Below are 18,357 nucleotides of genomic sequence, written 5' to 3'. Positions count from 1 at the left end.
GGGGATCAGTTGGGGCACTTGGGGTGATGGGAGTATTAAGTCTCCAGCAAAACTGTCCCCCACCCCCACCCCAAATGCACATGTACACCTCCTATTGTCTGCATATTAACAGAAACACACACGGTATTGTCCCAGATACAAGCACATGCTCGCTCACAAGCACACTCATACACACACATTTGTGTTTTGGATGTCAGCTGGAGGTGTAATGGTGCCTCAGGTATCAAATAAATCAAAGTCAGGCCTCCTCTGAGCACAGCACCTGACCTTTTGGAAGCCATCAGTGCAGTTCTATTCCTACAATCACACTGGGACAGAAATGTCCCCCATGTTAACGTTTCCTGTCGTTTCCTAACTTCTAAACATCTATCTCTTTGTGCTGTCCAGGTACGTCGGCCCAGGGCAGCCCCCTCCTGGCTTCCCTCCCTGTCCCGGGACGGCCTCTACAGCCTCAGCTCGACCTCAAACACCTCCTACCCTTCAGACTCAATGGATCCTCCCCTCTCAGCCTCTTCCCTAACTTTAACACGGTGAGTGCAATGGCTCCTTGGCACTTGATATCATGGAATATAGCAATTAGATAGCAGTGGAACCTATTATCTGTGACTTTAATCAGTTTCAACAAAGATAAAGGTCACTAACAAAGCCCAAGATAACCTGCAAATTATACAATGCCATAGACTGTATACAAGTGGACACAGGCAACTGGCTTTCTTTAGCTTGAGAACAAAATGTCTTTTAGATTTTTTGTCTCGTTGCAAAATATCAGTGGTATTGCTTAAACTACACATCAGCCCCCAACAGACGTATTAACATCAATTTGTGCACTGGAGCAGTGATGACCTTAATTTTATGAACTGGGGTCATGAGACATATTCTTCATAAATTTAGTGTCAGTGTTCAACCTCATGATCAGTGAGAGGGATAAAGACAGACGGGCCTATAAAACCGTGTCCTTAATAATTCTAGCCACCCTGTCATTCACTGACTCACTATCTGTTCTGCCAGACCTTAGCTTCCAGTGCTCATCCCATAAACTTACCTCAGGTGCTTCACCTCAGGTTCGGGGTGCTGATCTTTATTCAGGTGGTGTTCTACCTCTCAGCATTCCAGTTGTCACCTCAGCATCAGCATCTCCACAGATGAGACCCTTATTGCTTTGTTTCGAACGTCAGCAGCAAACTCTTCGGTTTTCAAGCACCTTGGCTCTGATGCTTACCTCGCCTCAGTGCCTGGAATTAAAAGCCTGTATCTTTGATCCTTTACTTACCAGCGCTATACCCATTGTCGTTTTGTGTGTGTATAGGCACTTCTGATTTCTTTGATCCTAGTTTTACGCCGCGTGTGTGTGTGTGTGTGTGTGTGTGGGTGTGCGTGTGTGTGTTCACTTCCCTCATGGCACACTGTGAAACCATCTCCAGTTCTGTGGTCTGTAAATGAAACATAAGCCAGAGCTTTCGCTGCAGTGTACACTTTACACCTTTTCAAACCAAGCGAAAAAGGTAGAGTGAGAGAGGAAGGGCCACACAGACATCTGGCTGGCTGGTTCTTACAGTGGAGGACATGTGTGAGGGGCTGGATAAACGTGTGCTGTATGTGTAGGGGGTCTCCAACCTGCTATGTGAAGAGTGCAGTTTATTCATTTGTTCTGCCGCCCACCACTTTGGGGTTGCAGGGTCGCCTATACTGCCCTATGGAGGATTGAGCATGCCCACCAGCAAAGTCAGCATGGAAAACGCTCGCTCCTCTAACACCCTCATGTATTTATATTAGTGGTGGAAGCAATAGGGCAGGTCTCTGGTCAGTGTTTTGTCTGTGTTATGCTTATGCTTCAATGGGGAAATTGCTGTTTCTATTCTCAAACCAACGTCTGTGCCTCGCAGCTTTGTGTTGTCTAATAAAAATAATTTGTGGAAACTCACAGCAAATATATTTCAGAATTTAAAGCGCTGTTTTATTTTTGGTCTTCAGTCTACCTTTGTTAGAGAGAATAAAAGCAGTTGTTTTAGAAACAGTTGTTGTAGGAGAAGAAGGCAGTAGATTATTAATGAATGCAGCAACCTTGCTCACAGGAAAATGCAATAAAATTCAGTCTTTCAGGCGTTGTTAAATACGAATACAACTCGCAGTAGGACGTGGAATCTACCTCAACCAGAATGCAGAAATTATGATAACTGTGGAAATAACATCAAATCAGTGTTGCTTCAGTCCCAGGAGGAGATGATTAGCCTCCATAACACAAAGTCTGACAGTGCAGCTGTGGCATCAATCACAAAGTCCATTCAACTGGGAGCCCCGGGTTCTCTTAGCCCTGATAAGGCACACGTTGTCCCGGACGTGTGCAGGGGGTAAGATGAATACACCTGTCTCCAAAACTAAATATCCTCCGGTTCCCCTGGTGTCCCTTCTTACACCCCCCATCCCCCCCCCCATCCTCTCTCTCTCTCTCTGTGTCTCTTTCTCCTTCTTTTTCTCTACCTACCATGAAACCCCATCACGGACTCAGCCGCCCAGTGCAGGATAAGTTCTGTCTGCACCAGGATGGCGGGGGAGGACGGAGGGCTTGGACAAAAGACTCATTTATAGCAGTCGGTTCAGGATGGCTGCGGACGGACAATGGGCACATTCTTCAGTTCCTAAAACAAATAGCTGTGTGCAGCCTGCCCTGCTAAGGTGGACAGAGGGCAGCAGGAGTGGGAGAGCTAGGTTTCATGGTCAGGCTTTGGCTGGCGGAGGGAAAAGTCAGTTGCTCCCAGAGGTAGCTTTGAGTCATGTAGAAGAGGCCAAAATAAAGCAACAAAGGCAAAGGTAGCCCTGAGGGAGAGATATACCTCCAGCATTGAGGTTTCAGTGTGAGGTGTGTTTATATTTCCTCTCACACCTGGCCTTCTTGAGGAATCTGTAGTAAACAGACTCCACTCTTGCAGAGGAGGCAGCTGCCTTGGACATGACACAGCTCTTTGTGGGGTACAGAGGGATCTGATGTTGTTCAGGCTTGTATCACAAAGGAAGCAAGGCAATGCGCCATCCTCGCTGCCATCAGTACACCAACGCTCCTTGATCTCTGGGCAGCTGAGGCTGTCTGCAGTGCCATCGGTGTGGTTCCAGTGAGCGGTCTAAACTCTATGTGAGAACAGCGCTCTCCACGGTCATTGCTCTGCCATCCGAGCAGAGGAATGGACTGAGCCAGGCACTGTGCCAACCTGGGGAGAGATCCAAGATGATTGTTATACGTGATACCATGCTGAAGGGTGCCGCAATGAAATCAGCTGTCATCGTGGCATGCAGACCTTCTAATGAAGCCTAGGCTTTCACTCTACTGTTTATAGTGTGCCGTTCTGGGACTGTCTGCAGTCTATTCACAGACAGTTAAAACTGAATTAGTCTGCCCAAAACCCTCTCCAAACACTTCCCTCCAGGCTGCACTGACTCATAATGTGTTATACAGTCACATTTCTGAGATTACAATGAAGTCTAACTGCATTTGAATATGAGCTGTAGCAAGGCTTGTTACAAAGGGGCAATATAGTCGTGTTAAGAACAACCTCACTCATCTTACAGAGCCTGTATGCAGAGAAACATGAAGGCTAAAGCTGGATTTATAGTCTTCTACCAGATGCATGATCAGGCTGTATTTTATTCCCCACAGTAACTGTGTGTTCATTCTTAGTTTACTTTGTGATAAAGGGGGATGCTGGGCTGCATACATACTTAGGAAGTTTTCATATTATGTATGATTTATTCGTACTTTTACAGTAGTCATTTTGTTACGTACCTAAGTACACTTGCGTCATCATTGACATAACATTTGTTTATGTTGTCGCTACAGTGTAGAAAAGAGCGCCAGTGGCAAGATCCCAAGCTCATACAATGGAGTCATCCTTCGCATTATGCCTACTATGGTTTATATATTGGAGACACTGTCAAGAACAATGCTCTTGCCTGCCTTTCTACTTTATCACCCATGGCTGTGCAGCTGCACAGATACATGAATTTTGGAGGAGACTGGCGGTGTTGAGAAATGCCTTTCCATTAAATAACAGTCCACTTCTGTGTTTTGCATGGCAACAAATAAGTGAGGAGGCTGGCCTGTCGGATGTATAGCCAGCCAGCCAGACTTACGATCCACTATGCTTGCTCTCTATATGTTACACAACAAGCATGCTTCCTTTGTCAGCTAATTCGGAGGAGGAGGGAGGAGGAGTTTTGTGAACTTGTGGGAGATCACAAAGGTTCTCATAGGAATGACTGGACTTCCATTTGACTCACGTACGTACGTGGAGCTATTTGGAAACGAGGCTTTGTAAGGTTATTTTGACATTTCTTATTGACCGCTGTGCAATCACTGTGTTTACCTTTTGTTCATTCATACAGAGCAGTGATTGCAGGTCTGCAGTGTCATAGCTTTACTAGATGTGTGTTACTGAAAAAGAGGAGACTACTGAGAGTCTTTCTTCAACTTCCTTCACGTTTTCTTCACTCTCAAAGTTCTCTAAAAGTATCAGAAACCTAAATGAGAGACACAAGCAGCCTAAGCTGACCAATCACAATTCTTACAGTCCCCCTGTGGTATCTCCATTGCTGCTTTTAGCCCTGACATGCAGAAACATACAGGTTAAGTGTAACCCCTTAACGCAGAAGTATAAATCCAGCTAATTAAGAATAGATTGCAGTGAAAGTCACATCTTAACAGCATTGTTAAAGCAGCAAAGATCATAGGTGTTCAGCAGATCTCTGAATGCTCCTTTAAGTTACGGAAATTCCTGCACCCTGGGTGGGTTTAAATGTCTGAAACCTTGCATCAGCTTTTATTTTTTTATGTCAGCAAGAACATTTTTAGGAGCCATATTTTCAGTATTGTTATTATTTCTATCCTGGACGCTGTCTATCATGCCCCACCTCTCTCAATACAGCATAGGAACCATTTTGGCTCGGCCCCATTTTTGAGGTCTGGAAGTCAAATTAAAAAAGGTTTTTGTTAGCGGTTGAGTGGGTGGAGGAGTTCTATTAATATATTCCGCCTTGTGAGAGCAGGAACAGCCCTGATGATTACTTTAGCCTGCAATGCATGAGTGAAGAGAGAATCTGACATACATCTTAATTGTTATCTAAACACAGTGACCACACACATAGCCTACAGGAAATTCTACAGCAACAGAATGTCTCCTGTCTTTAATGTGAAGGCAATCTAAAGCCAACAGCCACAGAAATACACACACGTGAAATCAAAACATAATTCTTTCCAATTTGTATTGCATAACAAAAGTACTCAGGTGCACAGTAAAGCAACATTAAAACCCGTAGCTGTCCCTCAGACCTTCATCAGTTCTCACAGAGTCATGCTTTCAGGTCACATAAATATAGCAGGCACAGGTGCATTCAATGAGCCATCAGTTCAGTTAGGTAGAAAGAGAAACTGTTGCAGCAGCACAGATACAATACTGAACAATACTGAGTGGGTGTCCGTCAGTAAAACTAAACTATGTATCCAGACATGAAAATTCAAGCAATCTTGCTGCCTTCATTGCCTCGGATACAGAAAGAGAAAAAAAGAGGAAGCTGCAGGAAAGAGAGATATAAAAAGAATATAAATAACATGTACACAAAGTGAGAATAAGTAGAGTATGAAAACTAGTTGCACGCAAAAACTGTTCTTATAAGTAGGATTTGGTGCAGAAAGAGATGTAAGTTCAATGTTCTGCACACCCACACAGGTGTTATAACCTCCTGAATATAGATGTCTTCTCAGGCTTATGTCGGGCCATTATCCCACCATAACAGGTTCAACTTAAGAGTGAGGAAGATGTCAGTGAAGCCCATTATCTACACACCCCCACTGTCCTGACAACAGGTGTAATTAGACAAATAAGTGTGTGGACCATGGGTGTTAACTTTAATAACTGTGTGCAAAGAATCGACATCGTTAATAAATTTAAAGCAAAAAGCAAAAGTAAAATATATCATTATAGTAAAATATTTTTCAAAAGTAAATCATGTCTTGCATAGTACGAGGTTAGTTCAGGATAAATTGTGTGGGAGGAGTAATATCATCAGTGTAACTGTCATTGCACTGCAGATCTGGAGCTTTTCTCATTAGTGCCTCCTTTCTCTTCCGACCTCCTGCCTGTGACCTGGAAATCGATCCCACCACACCATCTTAAAGGATGTCTCAATTCCTAAAATGCTTCTCAAGGATAGAGGAGACATGGTGGAGGAGCTATGAGCAAGAATGTACAGGTGTATTCTTTGTGGAAGACTTTGTGGAACAGGTGTGATACACAACTGATGATTTAGCTGTGCCCCATGATATATTTAGTAGACATTACTCTAAAGTGATGGCTCCAAAGCGTGAATGTGTTTTGTTAACTGTCTGTTGCATCAACTTCTGTCTCCTTGTGTCTCTTAGGGTGTGTTTTTTTTTTTTTTTTTTTTTTTACATATGGTCCTTTTTAAACAAACCGAACACAGTCCTCTTAAAGTGAACCAAAAAGTGGACCAAGTCCTCTCTGAGTTCACACTACAGCCTATACATATATTGACATATATATTGCCATATTGACGTAGCACTGCAGTGCAGTTATGAAGCCTCTCACTTTCAGATTAACTGAAAATTGGAGGAAAACCTTAGCGTGTCTGTGTGCTGTAGACTGTTGCCGTTTGACGTATTCTACATTCCACATGAAGAGACATGCAGTATCCTCCGTGGACCAAACTACTCCTCGTCCTGCTACAGGCCGACGTGGTTGCGTCTGTTTTTCAAGGGTCCAAGTGCAACAGCATTTGATCTTCAGGGCTAAATACAACAGCAAAGAGTAAAATGAGCTCTTTATGTTCACAAGGCACAGGTTAAGTGAACTCTTAACGCGGACTTGAAGCAAACCAAACTCACACCGTCTCCAGGGGTGGTCTGAGTAGGGTTTGCTTCAGACGGGTCTGAGTTCTCTGTGAGTCTTCACATATGCACAAAAAAATGCTGAGTCACTGTCTGGATTGAGGGCTGAGAAGGACCAAGTGTGAAAACATTCTTACTCCTCCTACCTGAGGGTAGGAGAAACTAAGACGCAAGGAGAGGAGGCAAGGATTTACAGAGAAATTAGTAAAGCCGCTTTTGTTGTGTCAAGAGAGAACTTTAGAGTCTCAAGAAAGATCATCTTTATGTGGTGTGTCAATGTATAAACCGGTGACTTCTTACGTTACTGCTAAGCTGTGTCATCAGAAACTCCACTCTTGGATAATCTCTAGGCACTAGGTCAAGCACTGTTTTTCTTGCTTTTTAAATTTTTTAGTAAGTTCTGTCTGCCTGCTCACTGTTGTACTGTAGAAAAGCAGTAAAGAGTAAACACAGTTGGATTGCAGCCACCTGTTGTTCAAAAGCATAGCAATCAGCCTGAATATATTTACATTTGTACTTATCACAGTCACATTACTTTCATTGTGACAGTGTACTTGCAATGCATAATTAGTTGGTATGCAGTATAGTTTGACAAAATAGATAAAGTAGGCCTCTCCACTCAGGTGATTGTCACTTCAAACTGACAAGCACTTTGATCTTGTGCGTCATAAGAAGCGTGCCAGTTAGCTACTACGCTTACATGCACACTTCTATTTCACTGTTATTCCAAATATGACCATATTCTGTTCTTGATTCGAGTCACATAAACAGCATATTCCATTTGGATATTCCAAATAAGGGCTTTCTCTGAATGTAGTATTTGTAGATCACAACATGTACAATATGTTGATATTATTCAGGCTTTAGGAGCACTCTTTTGATTGTGCATTCAGAATATGTATCTCAACTGGGCTTTTTCCCACAGCTTGTGACACACAGCCTCTTGCCTGTTTACTTTCAGCTCTGTGCATTGTACACAAACCAACCAGCCAACAGTTTGCAAGACTTCGGGGCAGAGATGCATGCCCAAAAGAAAAGCCCACATTTCTAGTTGGAAGCAGACACACACCTATTTTTGAACATTATGAAAGGCTTGGATATCAACAGGTGTTTGGACATGCGCAAATATTGTAACACCAAGCTTTTCAAGACGGTGGATGAAAGAGGGAGGCTGTGTTCGGCTGTGTCCCAATGGTCAGACAAGTCCTCCACTGGTGGAAATCTTTTGACATGACCAATGACGTGTTAGGGCATGTTAATTGGAGTATGCATATTAGTGGAATAATCTGTTTTGATAGCTATGTCAACAGTTTAGTAGGAACATTGTCTTGTTTGGAATAAGGGCAAAAATCTGAATATTTTGTGTGCGTCAACATAGTCAGTGAGACCGTTAACGCACTTCTCCTTTTTCCCTTTTCTGAAAAATAACAAAAAAATACTCTGGTCAAGTTAGTCCATGCATGCAGGCGAAACAGCCAGAGATGTCAGAAAAATCATGCACAAAGCTCTGAGTATCACACACTGTCCTTGCAGGGTGAAAGATATTCCTCTCACATCACAGGGCCATACAACCTCATGCCAATTCACTGAGTGAAGTTTTCATTTACTCCAGATTTATGCCATAAACCTGCTCAGCTACAGGTAGACACTCCCTGCTTGTACCAGATCTCTTGCTCTTAGTTTTATGTAATTGGATTTTTTTGTTGTCTTTAATCAATGATTAACATGTGACCAGCATATTGTTTTTTATGACCTCTTGTAGCTGCAGCCTCCAAAACAATCATTCACTTAATTCAGCACCTTTCAAAAGCAGTTTAAACAAAATCTGAACATAATAACCTTCATGAAGGTGAATTTATTAGCTGCTGTATTAGACTGCATTAATTTTAGCTATAGCTTTCACCTCTAACAAGGAATTGGCTGTCCATATTTTCAATATAGTTCTCTACATCGGTGCCAAATGTTGAATCATGAACGATGCCTTTTAATTAATTCAGAGGAAGTGACACCATTTATCACTATATCACTATAATAACTGAAATTATTTCCCCATTACATTCTGCTTTGGCTGTTGGACATATTTGGATGTGATGTTCCGCCGTCCCCTGATGTATTAGAGGACACTTAATAAAAGTATGGCCACACTGTAGATTGAATCTTGGCTCACTTGGGAACATCCTCACCTCTGAGTTGTTCTGCTGCGCAAACATTTCTCATTTGGGAAAATTAAATCTTGTAGAACTAATGTTGTTTGCACTGGTGTTTCCCTCCTGTCTCTCAGATGGACCCTGTCCAGAAGGCAGTGATCAACCACACATTTGGAGTCCCACAGCCCCTCAAGAAGAAACAGATTATCTCCTGCAACATTTGCCACCTGCGCTTTAACTCAACGGTAAGCAGTGTTTTAGTGGCTTTATGCCTTGCTGTTTATGTGAAATATAAAGAGGTTGTGGGACGATAAGAGGAAAAGACACTGCATGCAAGAATACGTGATTTACAGCACAAAAGCAATCTATACGGAAAAGGAGTATAGCCTTAGAGAATATTATCTCTTTGTTTTGTGCTTCTGCTATCTGCTTGAATGTTGTTTTTTGAAAATATGGCCGTCCCTCAATTACCTAAGCCCTTATCATCCCCACTGACTGTGTTTGTGTACACTGTGTGTGTGTATGAATAAGCAAATGTGTGTCTGTTTGTGTCTGTATGCTAAACAAAAACTGTAAGAGGAGCCCTTTCTGCAAATTTATGTAAAAGTTAAAGTTTTTTCTAGTTATGTGTATATAAAAGTTTGTTCAGTTTTCCTTTCAGTGAAATCTGTATGTGTGTGTCTGCCTGTTGTTTTGGTATGAGGGATTAGACAGCAGGGAGAGCTGTCGTTTATCAGCAAAGACCAGAAACAATCAGCAGCCCCAGCAGGAAGCAGCATTCTCGGCTCCTCGTTCCATTTCTCCCATCCTCGCCACCCCAGGCACACGCACACGTACACAAAAACGCACACACACATACTGTACGCCTGGAAACGTGCGCACGAGAGCACACACACAGGCAAACATCCCATGACATTTCATGCATATTCACATAAACAAATAGATAATAGTCCAGAAAGCCTTAAGACATCTCATGTCTGGGCACAGTAAAACACACACACACACACACACACACACACACACACACACACACACACAGCAGCAGCACACACTTTTTTTGGACTCCATCTTCAAAGAAGGGCTGAGGCACAGGAGACAGGGAGCTGAGGGAGGAGAGGAGACTCAGACGTGCTCCTCACACACTAGAGCAAATCCCATTCCCTGCCTCTGCACACTGACTTAAAGAGGAGTGTCAGGTCTGACTGTAGCTTTATCTGTCTCTCTGAGAGCATGAATACTTTCCTTACACTTCCGTGTACCCTCCTCAGAGTTTCCTCACATATTATACCAAGTTATCCTTATGCATAATGCTCAAAGGAGAAATAAGGGAGCTTTCTCTGCTGCTCAGTAAAGCACAAATTGACCTTAAAGAGCTCTTAATACTGGCTGAGGATCTTGTCTGTGCTGACCTCCAGTGGTTGAACCTCTCACCTGGCTGCAGTGATGTAGAGGTGTACTCCGGCGTGTGCCAGTGCACAGTGATGTCACTGTTGGGTGTGGTTACAGGTGTAAAAGAGCACGATGCTAACTACATTTCAGCTGCGTGCGAAATCGCATACAATGCACTACGTACTCAATATGTGTACTGTTGTTCAACATACTGTTGTGTGTGTAAACTGTAATATGTGTCTTAATTAGCTGTATAACTGTTGCAAGAGGCAGCATGATGGTGCATTGGTTAGCATTGTCACCTCACAGCTAGAGGGGCGAGGGAGCCCTCCAGCTGTGCAGAGTATGCATGTTCTCTTGGCTGTAGGTGTGAGCGTGAATGGGCGTCTGTCTCTATATGTCAGCCCTGTGATAGTCTGGCGACATTTCCAGGGTCTACCCCACCTCTCACCCAGTGTTGGCTGGGACAGACTCCAGGCTCCCTCCTGCGACCCCCAATAGGATAATCGGTTTTACAAAGGGGTGTGTGCCAAACTATTTAATTTTTCAAGCAGAGTAACTTACTGGAGTCTTGTCATTAGGCTTGGGCAGAATCATAGTGTTACAGTGTACCAGGGTATTTAAAAAAGCCAGCTATGATTTTCAATACCATCAAAAATAGGGATGCTCTTCTTTCTGTATTGAAGCAATGTATTGTAGTGTAGTGTTCAACATGTGCCACCAGAGGTCAGTGTCCTCTGATGAAACAGGCAGCTGAGCTGAGAAAGATGGCGACTGTGAATGGTGGGGAGACGTTACAGGACAGCAGAGAGAATAGCGAGTGTAAACAGCATGTTTTCACATCTCACTCTGCAGTTAAGGGTTTATTTCAACCAAAACAGAGTTGGTGATTGTTGGAACAATGGAAAGACCAACTAAGACACTTTCGATGAATTTTATTTTGTTGTCTTTATTTTGAGTTTTATTTTTGTTTCTGTCGAGTCTGAATGAAGTGTATTTTATGATGGGATAAAAGGGCAATTAAGCCAACATTAGTTTTAGTTCGGTTAAACTGAGAAACTTGAATTCAGTAGGTGTGCAGTTGTATTTTTCTGTAGGTGAAAGAGTCAAATAGGTGTAAGAGTATTTACTTTCTTGACATATGAGTTTGCAGAACATTGGTTAGCCACCTCCCCGCTCGACACATCTCTGGTATTTTTTATACCATTACGGTCATATACAGTATAGAGACAGAGCACATTAAAGTCTCGCCCCCAGTGGAGAGGAAGACTACATCTGCTAGCAAACAATAGAAAAATGCCTAATAGCTGTTGTGTGGTGGGATGCACTAGGGTACAGAATCTGTGAATAAGTTTTAACAAGCTGCTGAAGCAAATAAAAACTGAACTTTTAAGCAGTAAGACATGAGGCATCTGCAGGAAGATAAGGGAAAACTGAGACCCTGCCTACAGAAAGCGAGCATATTGCAAAATTGGCCAGACCAACTGTAGAGATTGAAGCTAATTTAGCAACAAGAGGCCTGGTTTTGATCTTTGTTGGCTTAAATGGCAGTATTTCCTGGTATTTCGATCAGGTTGTTGTAAATATCAAAGTATGTCACTCTGTCACTCAGTGGGATAATTTCTCCAAGATATGCAAGGTGAGGAGAGGAGACACTGAGACCAACAACATTGAGATGGTCAATATTGTCCACTCTGGTACACTTTGGGGCGATGTCCACCAAAACGTTTTATCCTGTGCCAATGTATTTTTTTTTATTCTCTGCAATGTGAGCACTGCTTGTTTAAATAATCTTTGCACACTGGACACTGCACTCGTCGCTATCAAAGCTGTTCAATCACAGTGGAGGAGGGAGAAATAGGCTGCCTAGGTACTGTCCCATCTTACATGTACAAATACTGAACAGCAACAACGACATCAGCATTGAGACACAACCAACGCATCTCAGCTGAAAAAATGCTGTGCTGCCAAAGAGCTCTCAAAATCTCGTAGGTGGGTGTTTCCTGAGGGACGTTTACAGCTGCTGAAAAAAGCTTTGGTGGACATGGGGCCATAAGGTGCTAAAATAATTATTTGATGTCCCGAAATCTACTGTATTTCGCTAGCCACAGGCATTTTGTAAGTGTTTCAGCCTTCGGTTGCTAATTGCTTATTACTCTGGTGGGTGTGGTTTTCAGAGTATGACACGTTGCGATCTGTCTCTGTATCCTGGTAATATCAGTTGTTGTGAAGTTGTGAATGTATGAAATAAATAAATCACTCAAGCCTTCTTGTCGTTGCTGTGAGGTTGCCAGGCAACGAGTGCAGAGTTCAGGATGATACTATGCCCCCTCATTTTTACATTTCATTGTTTGTACAGATTAAATAATGAGCTATTATGTGTAAATTAGATAAGTGAGGTGCTGTTAGGAGGGCAGTTTTCCCCCTCTTTCAAGTTCAAAGTTTATTCATTGTCATTGTACAGCACAGAGCTGCACAACAAAATGCAGGTTTATTCCCTTTATGCTACACAAGAAAAACAAAACAAAAACACTGAATATTCCTGTTGTGTAATTTTTTTAATATGCATCAGGAGGAATGCAAACAGCAGCAACAAAAACACTGGTGAATTCTCTGGACAGATAACATGGCCATTGTGCTAAGATAAGCTAAGCAGCTGCTGGCGGTTGCTTTATAATTACCATACGGACATGAGAGACATTGATTTTTTTTTTTTTCATCTAACTCTGCAAAAAATCAAATAAGCATATCACCCCAACATGGCAAACTATTCCTTTAAAGTCACATTAGAGGAACACCTGGTTGTCCTTGGGCCTTTCTGCTGTGACTAAAAAGCCCTGTTCAGTCCAGAAAAAGGATATAAAATGTTTTAGGGAGTGTTACTATTATAGCATTATGCATACTAATGTGGCTCATCAGATATTTCTGTTGTGTTTCTCGTATTTTTGTTTATTTTAATCACTGGTCAAGGAGATGGGAGGGCTACTGAGTCATTGGCTCTTGAGGAAGACTAGAGGTTGTTTGAATGTTGTTATCGGCAGCTTTTGGAGAATTACTTTTAAGATGTATTCCACTACAGATTGCTGACTAAATGCCCTAAAATGTAATTTCTGATGTATTCCATTAGATTACTCAACCTCAGTAATGCATTCTAAATACTTCAGAATCATCTTACGGAGCTCATTTGTCTGGGTCTTATATTTTTATGCCAAAACCACATTGCTGGCAGTGTCCTCGCTGTTCATTTCCTATGCCATTGCCATTTGGTAGGTGCACTTCACACACTTTTTTTATCTGTTTATAGGAAATGTGTGCCTCATTTGAAATTCACTCCATGTCCTAAAAGCAAATATCATTATCTCTGTTCTCACTGAATCTTTTAAAAATGCACTTCTGTTAGGTCACGTTAACAAACCATGTAGACTACTATCAGCTGTGTGCTTGACTGGAGATGTAACCACTTAAAACATGTGCAAGTACTTGCTATCATTCTACTTTTGTACTTTTTAAACAGAAAACATATGTTTTATATTGTGATATTTACTGAAAATTACATATAATATAGCCAGTAGCTGGTTGGTTGTCATTAGCAACGGTCATTTACCAGAGACTTTCAGCTCACTGGTGATCTCCCTACACCCAGCTGCCCCCTTACTTAGGTTTTTGTAGTTAAATGAGAAGATAACTCCTCATTTCAACTTCACGAATCAGCCATTCTCTGTCCATTGTGGGGCTTTCAAAGCGAGTGATGTGAATGAATAGAAACAGGTTCTGACAAAAGGTCAGTTCAAAACAGCAGCGCTGCTTCGCTCCGAGTCACTTAGAAAATTCCAATATAAAACAATGCAATCAAACGGAGCTTGCTCCTGTGGCATTCAGTGAGGACACGGTGTTGAAACAAATAAAACAAAAAGAAATGAATCCCCCCAAGTAATCTATTTTAGAAGACAGTAACTTTAGTCAGAATACCACCAACTTAAATGATATAACTGTAACAGAATACAGTTACTCATATTTTGTATTTTAAATGTTACTCTCCATCCCTGGTTACTGGTTTCCCAGTTTGTTAAAGCTCATTGAAAACTTCTTGCCCTTTTGATACATATGCAGTGTGTATGGAAAATAATTATCATCTAAAATGACTGGAACCTAGTGTCTATTATTGGAGGACTTGGGTCTCTAGAATAATAGGCTACGTTTTTGCAGTATGATGGTATTTTTGGTGTCTATAATCCAAGTACAGTGGTGTTGAATCATTGTAAACCAGTTCAAGGACTATTTGGTGAGAGCATTGGAGGGAGTGTGTGTGCATGCGTGTGTGTGTGTGTGTGTGTAAGCAGAGTTTTCAGTTTGTCCTCTACTCATGTACCTGCACATTTTCATTTGATGTCTTTGCTCTCGTTCGTCACGTTTCATTTTCTATGTTGTGATGATAACATAATCTAATATGATTAGCTACATGTATTCATAGCACAGTGCAGTGAAAGCATCACAAAGACACCTGTGACTTGTAAATTTAATAAAAGCAATATTTTTTACCAACATCCTACATGTTTAGTGACTTGAGGAGACACATGCACCTCCCCATCAAAACAGGCTGCTCAGTGATTGCTGAATTGAGCAAACCAACTGGCAAATCCACTTTATTTTTATGCCTTTGTTTTTATTTTTGCTACAAGCAAGTCATTGCTGGGAGAGAGAACTCAGCACCATTTTAGAGCAATGAGGATTCATATTCACCACCCACTAAACATATGTTTCTGCACCAGATACAGTCCGACATCTACTTTTAGCCATAGGATTGCCTAATCACTGGACAATGAAGGATCCCTAAGAAGAGTACTGTATCCGGCTGGCCGGCATGGTGATGTGAAAACCAAAGCTCATTTCACACCTTGTCCCTCTGCCTCCACTGAGACTCAATTGGACGGAGAGACTGGTGGCGGAGAAGGCGCTGGCTAAATTCGTCACATCACGCTAATCTCCGAAGCCTTTTCACGGCAGATCAGTCACACGATGCACTGAAGTCTTGGAGTTGTTTTTACAGATGCTTTGACAGCCACATTATTCATAGACCTCCACTATATCACACCATTAGGCTCACTAATGTGGAGTGTACATGTTTAACTCCATCTCTAGACTGCTGGTGTTTACATAGAGCTAATAGATGTCACTGGTGGTGTATGTATGTGTGCCTGTAACCTTAGATCTGTGTGCTAACACAGCGCAAAGCATCTTATTTCTTGCTTACAAGTCTTAATGTATTGTTGACACTCAGGTAGTCAAAGAAATTCACATTTTGCTCCCACTGAAAAGGTATTTAAATCATTTCTGCGTGTACTTAGTAATCCTTCAAAATAAAGTCCAGCCTCTTTACTGAACTTGTTTGGTCCCTGAGGATTTGCATGATTTATTTCGTGAGGAGGTAAAACTGGGTGAGAGCTTGGAAGGAAGCATTGCAGTCTTGAAGGAAAGACTTGCTTTGCTTCACATGTCAAAACATACACCCTTCGGAAAAAATGTCTATTTTATACTTAATCTGTCATCCTTAATCCATTTATCTCTTACATATTGAGGGTATGAAAGTGTCCATATTACTTAGTATTCTCAATAATTTGTGTTATTTAGGGACATTTAAGCTTTCCACACTTTGGATTTAATCAAAACAAAACTCCTCATTTAGCCAGGCTCTAGTTCTTCTCTTTCCCCCGCTATAACTGTGTCCTATCCAGGCCAGGAGCTGATGAGAACTGATCCCCGGAGGTTGTTTTAGCTTTTAATGAGTGATCTCTGTATTGATTTCTCTGCTATTCCTATGTATCCACGCTTGCTCTGACAACAGGAGCTTTGTTCATGGATTGAACAGGGCCGTGAGAATGATAAAAATGTGAAGGTAAATCTCACTCCACCCGGAGGGAAATTTGTGTGAACGTGTTTATTGCTGCATCGCAGTCAGTCAGAATGTGTTCTACGTCTGATTTGTATTTGTGCATTTGTGTGCTTCGTGAGTGCTCGGATGTGTGTGTGTGTGTGTGTGTGTGTGTGTGTGTGCGTTGCCACGTGTCTCGGATTTGCAGAGGCTGACTCTCACAGTGCACATTAATAGGGTAGTTGTGGAGATGGGATCCTCTCTCTTGTTGCATATTACACATGCAATTATACCTCTGGCCTCCCAATGTGCCGGTGCTGTTATCAGGTGGAAACAGACTCTCGTCCTTGCAGTCTGTGTATGCCCGCGAGAGAGCGAATATTCAGGTGTGCATTTTAAAATTTATTGCACGTGGGCTTTAGTCTCTCCAGTAGATAATGCATTGAGTCAAATACTCCTTTCTGCTTTTTCCTCCTAACCTGGTTTTCGCTCATTTTTCCTGCAGAACCAAGCAGAGGCCCACTATAAGGGCCACAAGCACGCCCGGAAGCTCAAAGCCATGGAGGCCCAGAAGAACAGGCAGCGACGAGCTGGGGAGGCCTCGTCTTCAGGAAGGGAGAGAGACAGAGACAGAGACCGGGAACGAGATCGGGACAGGAGCAAGACATCTACATCTGAGGCAGCTCTTCCCGCGCTCATGGATACAAGCTTAGTGGAGGGAACAAGTATGTAAACTGAGGGCATCCCTTGATGATTGCTCTGTCGCGCTTTTGTTCCCCCCTCTGCTCCATTTCACCTTTCTAAACCCCCTCCACCAATCCTCCTCTCTTTGACAGCTTCCATCCTCAACTTCTTCCATCCCTTACCTCTTTCCCTCTGCTCCATTGTGTTACTCTTTGAGATTACAGCTTCTGTACACCTCATCCCCTCTGTGTTTCTGTGCATTCAAACCACAGCAAATTCAACCCACACTCAACCCACTAAAACCTCTCTGACTTGGCCCTCTGTCCCTGTGCCTTGTGATGGATGGTGGACTGAGACTGTGGGATGTCTGGGAGCAAGAGATGCTTTGTAAATAAAGGGGCCGGCTGAGGTCGATCGAAGCCTCACCAGGGTCGTTTTTACCCCCTTTGCCTCTTAATTTCCACTGCTTGACTCCCCTGCTCGGTCCTGTCTATCTCAGTTCGATAGAGAGGGTAGATGTAGGACCAGAACTGGTGCATTTGTGCAGCATGAAAAGAAACGACACACATTGCTGGCTGAGTTAAGAGGGAGCAACATAGTGGTGAGAGTTTTCAGTTGAGGGGCTGTCAAATGGAAAATAAAGTTGAATGAAATAAAAGGCACTTATCTTTTACCAACAGTTCAAATGTTTCACTTTGGTGGAGTAAATATAGGCATTTTAAGTTTTGCTAAAGAAAGAGGAGTACGTTGGTTTTCTTTCAGCAGAATGTTGACTTTTCCACTCGGCATGGCTATAACTTTTTCTCTGATGCCATTTTGACTGCAGAGTGAGCCCATTACCTTCTCATGTTGCACTCGTCTGGGTCCACACATTTCATTTATCCACCCAAGGTGATGGGAGTGGAGAGCAGTTTTCCCTCCCTCTCTTCTGCTTCTCTCTCCTGGTTCATCCTCCCGTGCCTCGCAGAAGATCGCTATCTGAGGAGAATTTCAAAATGCGCTTGGATGCTAGATGGAATATCAGAGAAAAGATATGAAGGTGCCGCGAGGAGAGGGGGACAGTTTGTACTTTATCCCCCCACCCCCTCATAGACATGCTTATGTGTACGTGGATACACACACATGCACACTTTTTCGCCTTGAGCGCTAAGAGTCTCCTTCAGAAAGGAGAAAGTGGACAAAAGACTGGGAGCCTGATAACACTCTCATCAAATCTCATTTTAATATTCCGCTGTTGCAAAGGAGAGCACTGAAAGAGGGAAGCAGCAGTGGAGACGAAACGAGATGATGAGTGGAAAATGAAAGATAAGATGAAATGAATGAAGGGGGAGAGGAAGAGAGAGAGCATGGAGGGAGGTGGGGGGGTCAGAGGAGAC

At 42.6% G+C, this 18,357-nt stretch overlaps 1 protein-coding gene across 3 annotated transcripts in view; it reads left to right on the top strand.

Annotated features, from left to right (window-relative positions):
* znf385c (zinc finger protein 385C) overlaps positions 1-18,357 on the top strand; it is a 203,017-nt gene that overhangs the window by 169,556 nt on the left and 15,104 nt on the right. For all 3 annotated transcript variants that reach the window (XM_049562475.1, XM_049562476.1, XM_049562477.1), the window contains 3 exons: positions 388-530; positions 9,174-9,284; positions 16,803-17,022. In XM_049562475.1, coding sequence (XP_049418432.1) covers positions 388-530; positions 9,174-9,284; positions 16,803-17,022 — 474 coding nt within the window. The remainder of the gene's footprint in view (positions 1-387; positions 531-9,173; positions 9,285-16,802; positions 17,023-18,357) is intronic.

The sequence above is a fragment of the Epinephelus fuscoguttatus genome, linkage group LG19 (genome assembly GCF_011397635.1).
Source record: "Epinephelus fuscoguttatus linkage group LG19, E.fuscoguttatus.final_Chr_v1".
NCBI lineage: Eukaryota > Metazoa > Chordata > Actinopteri > Perciformes > Serranidae > Epinephelus > Epinephelus fuscoguttatus.
Note: the sequence above shows the minus strand (reverse complement) of the source record. Positions and strands in the feature narration are given on the sequence as shown.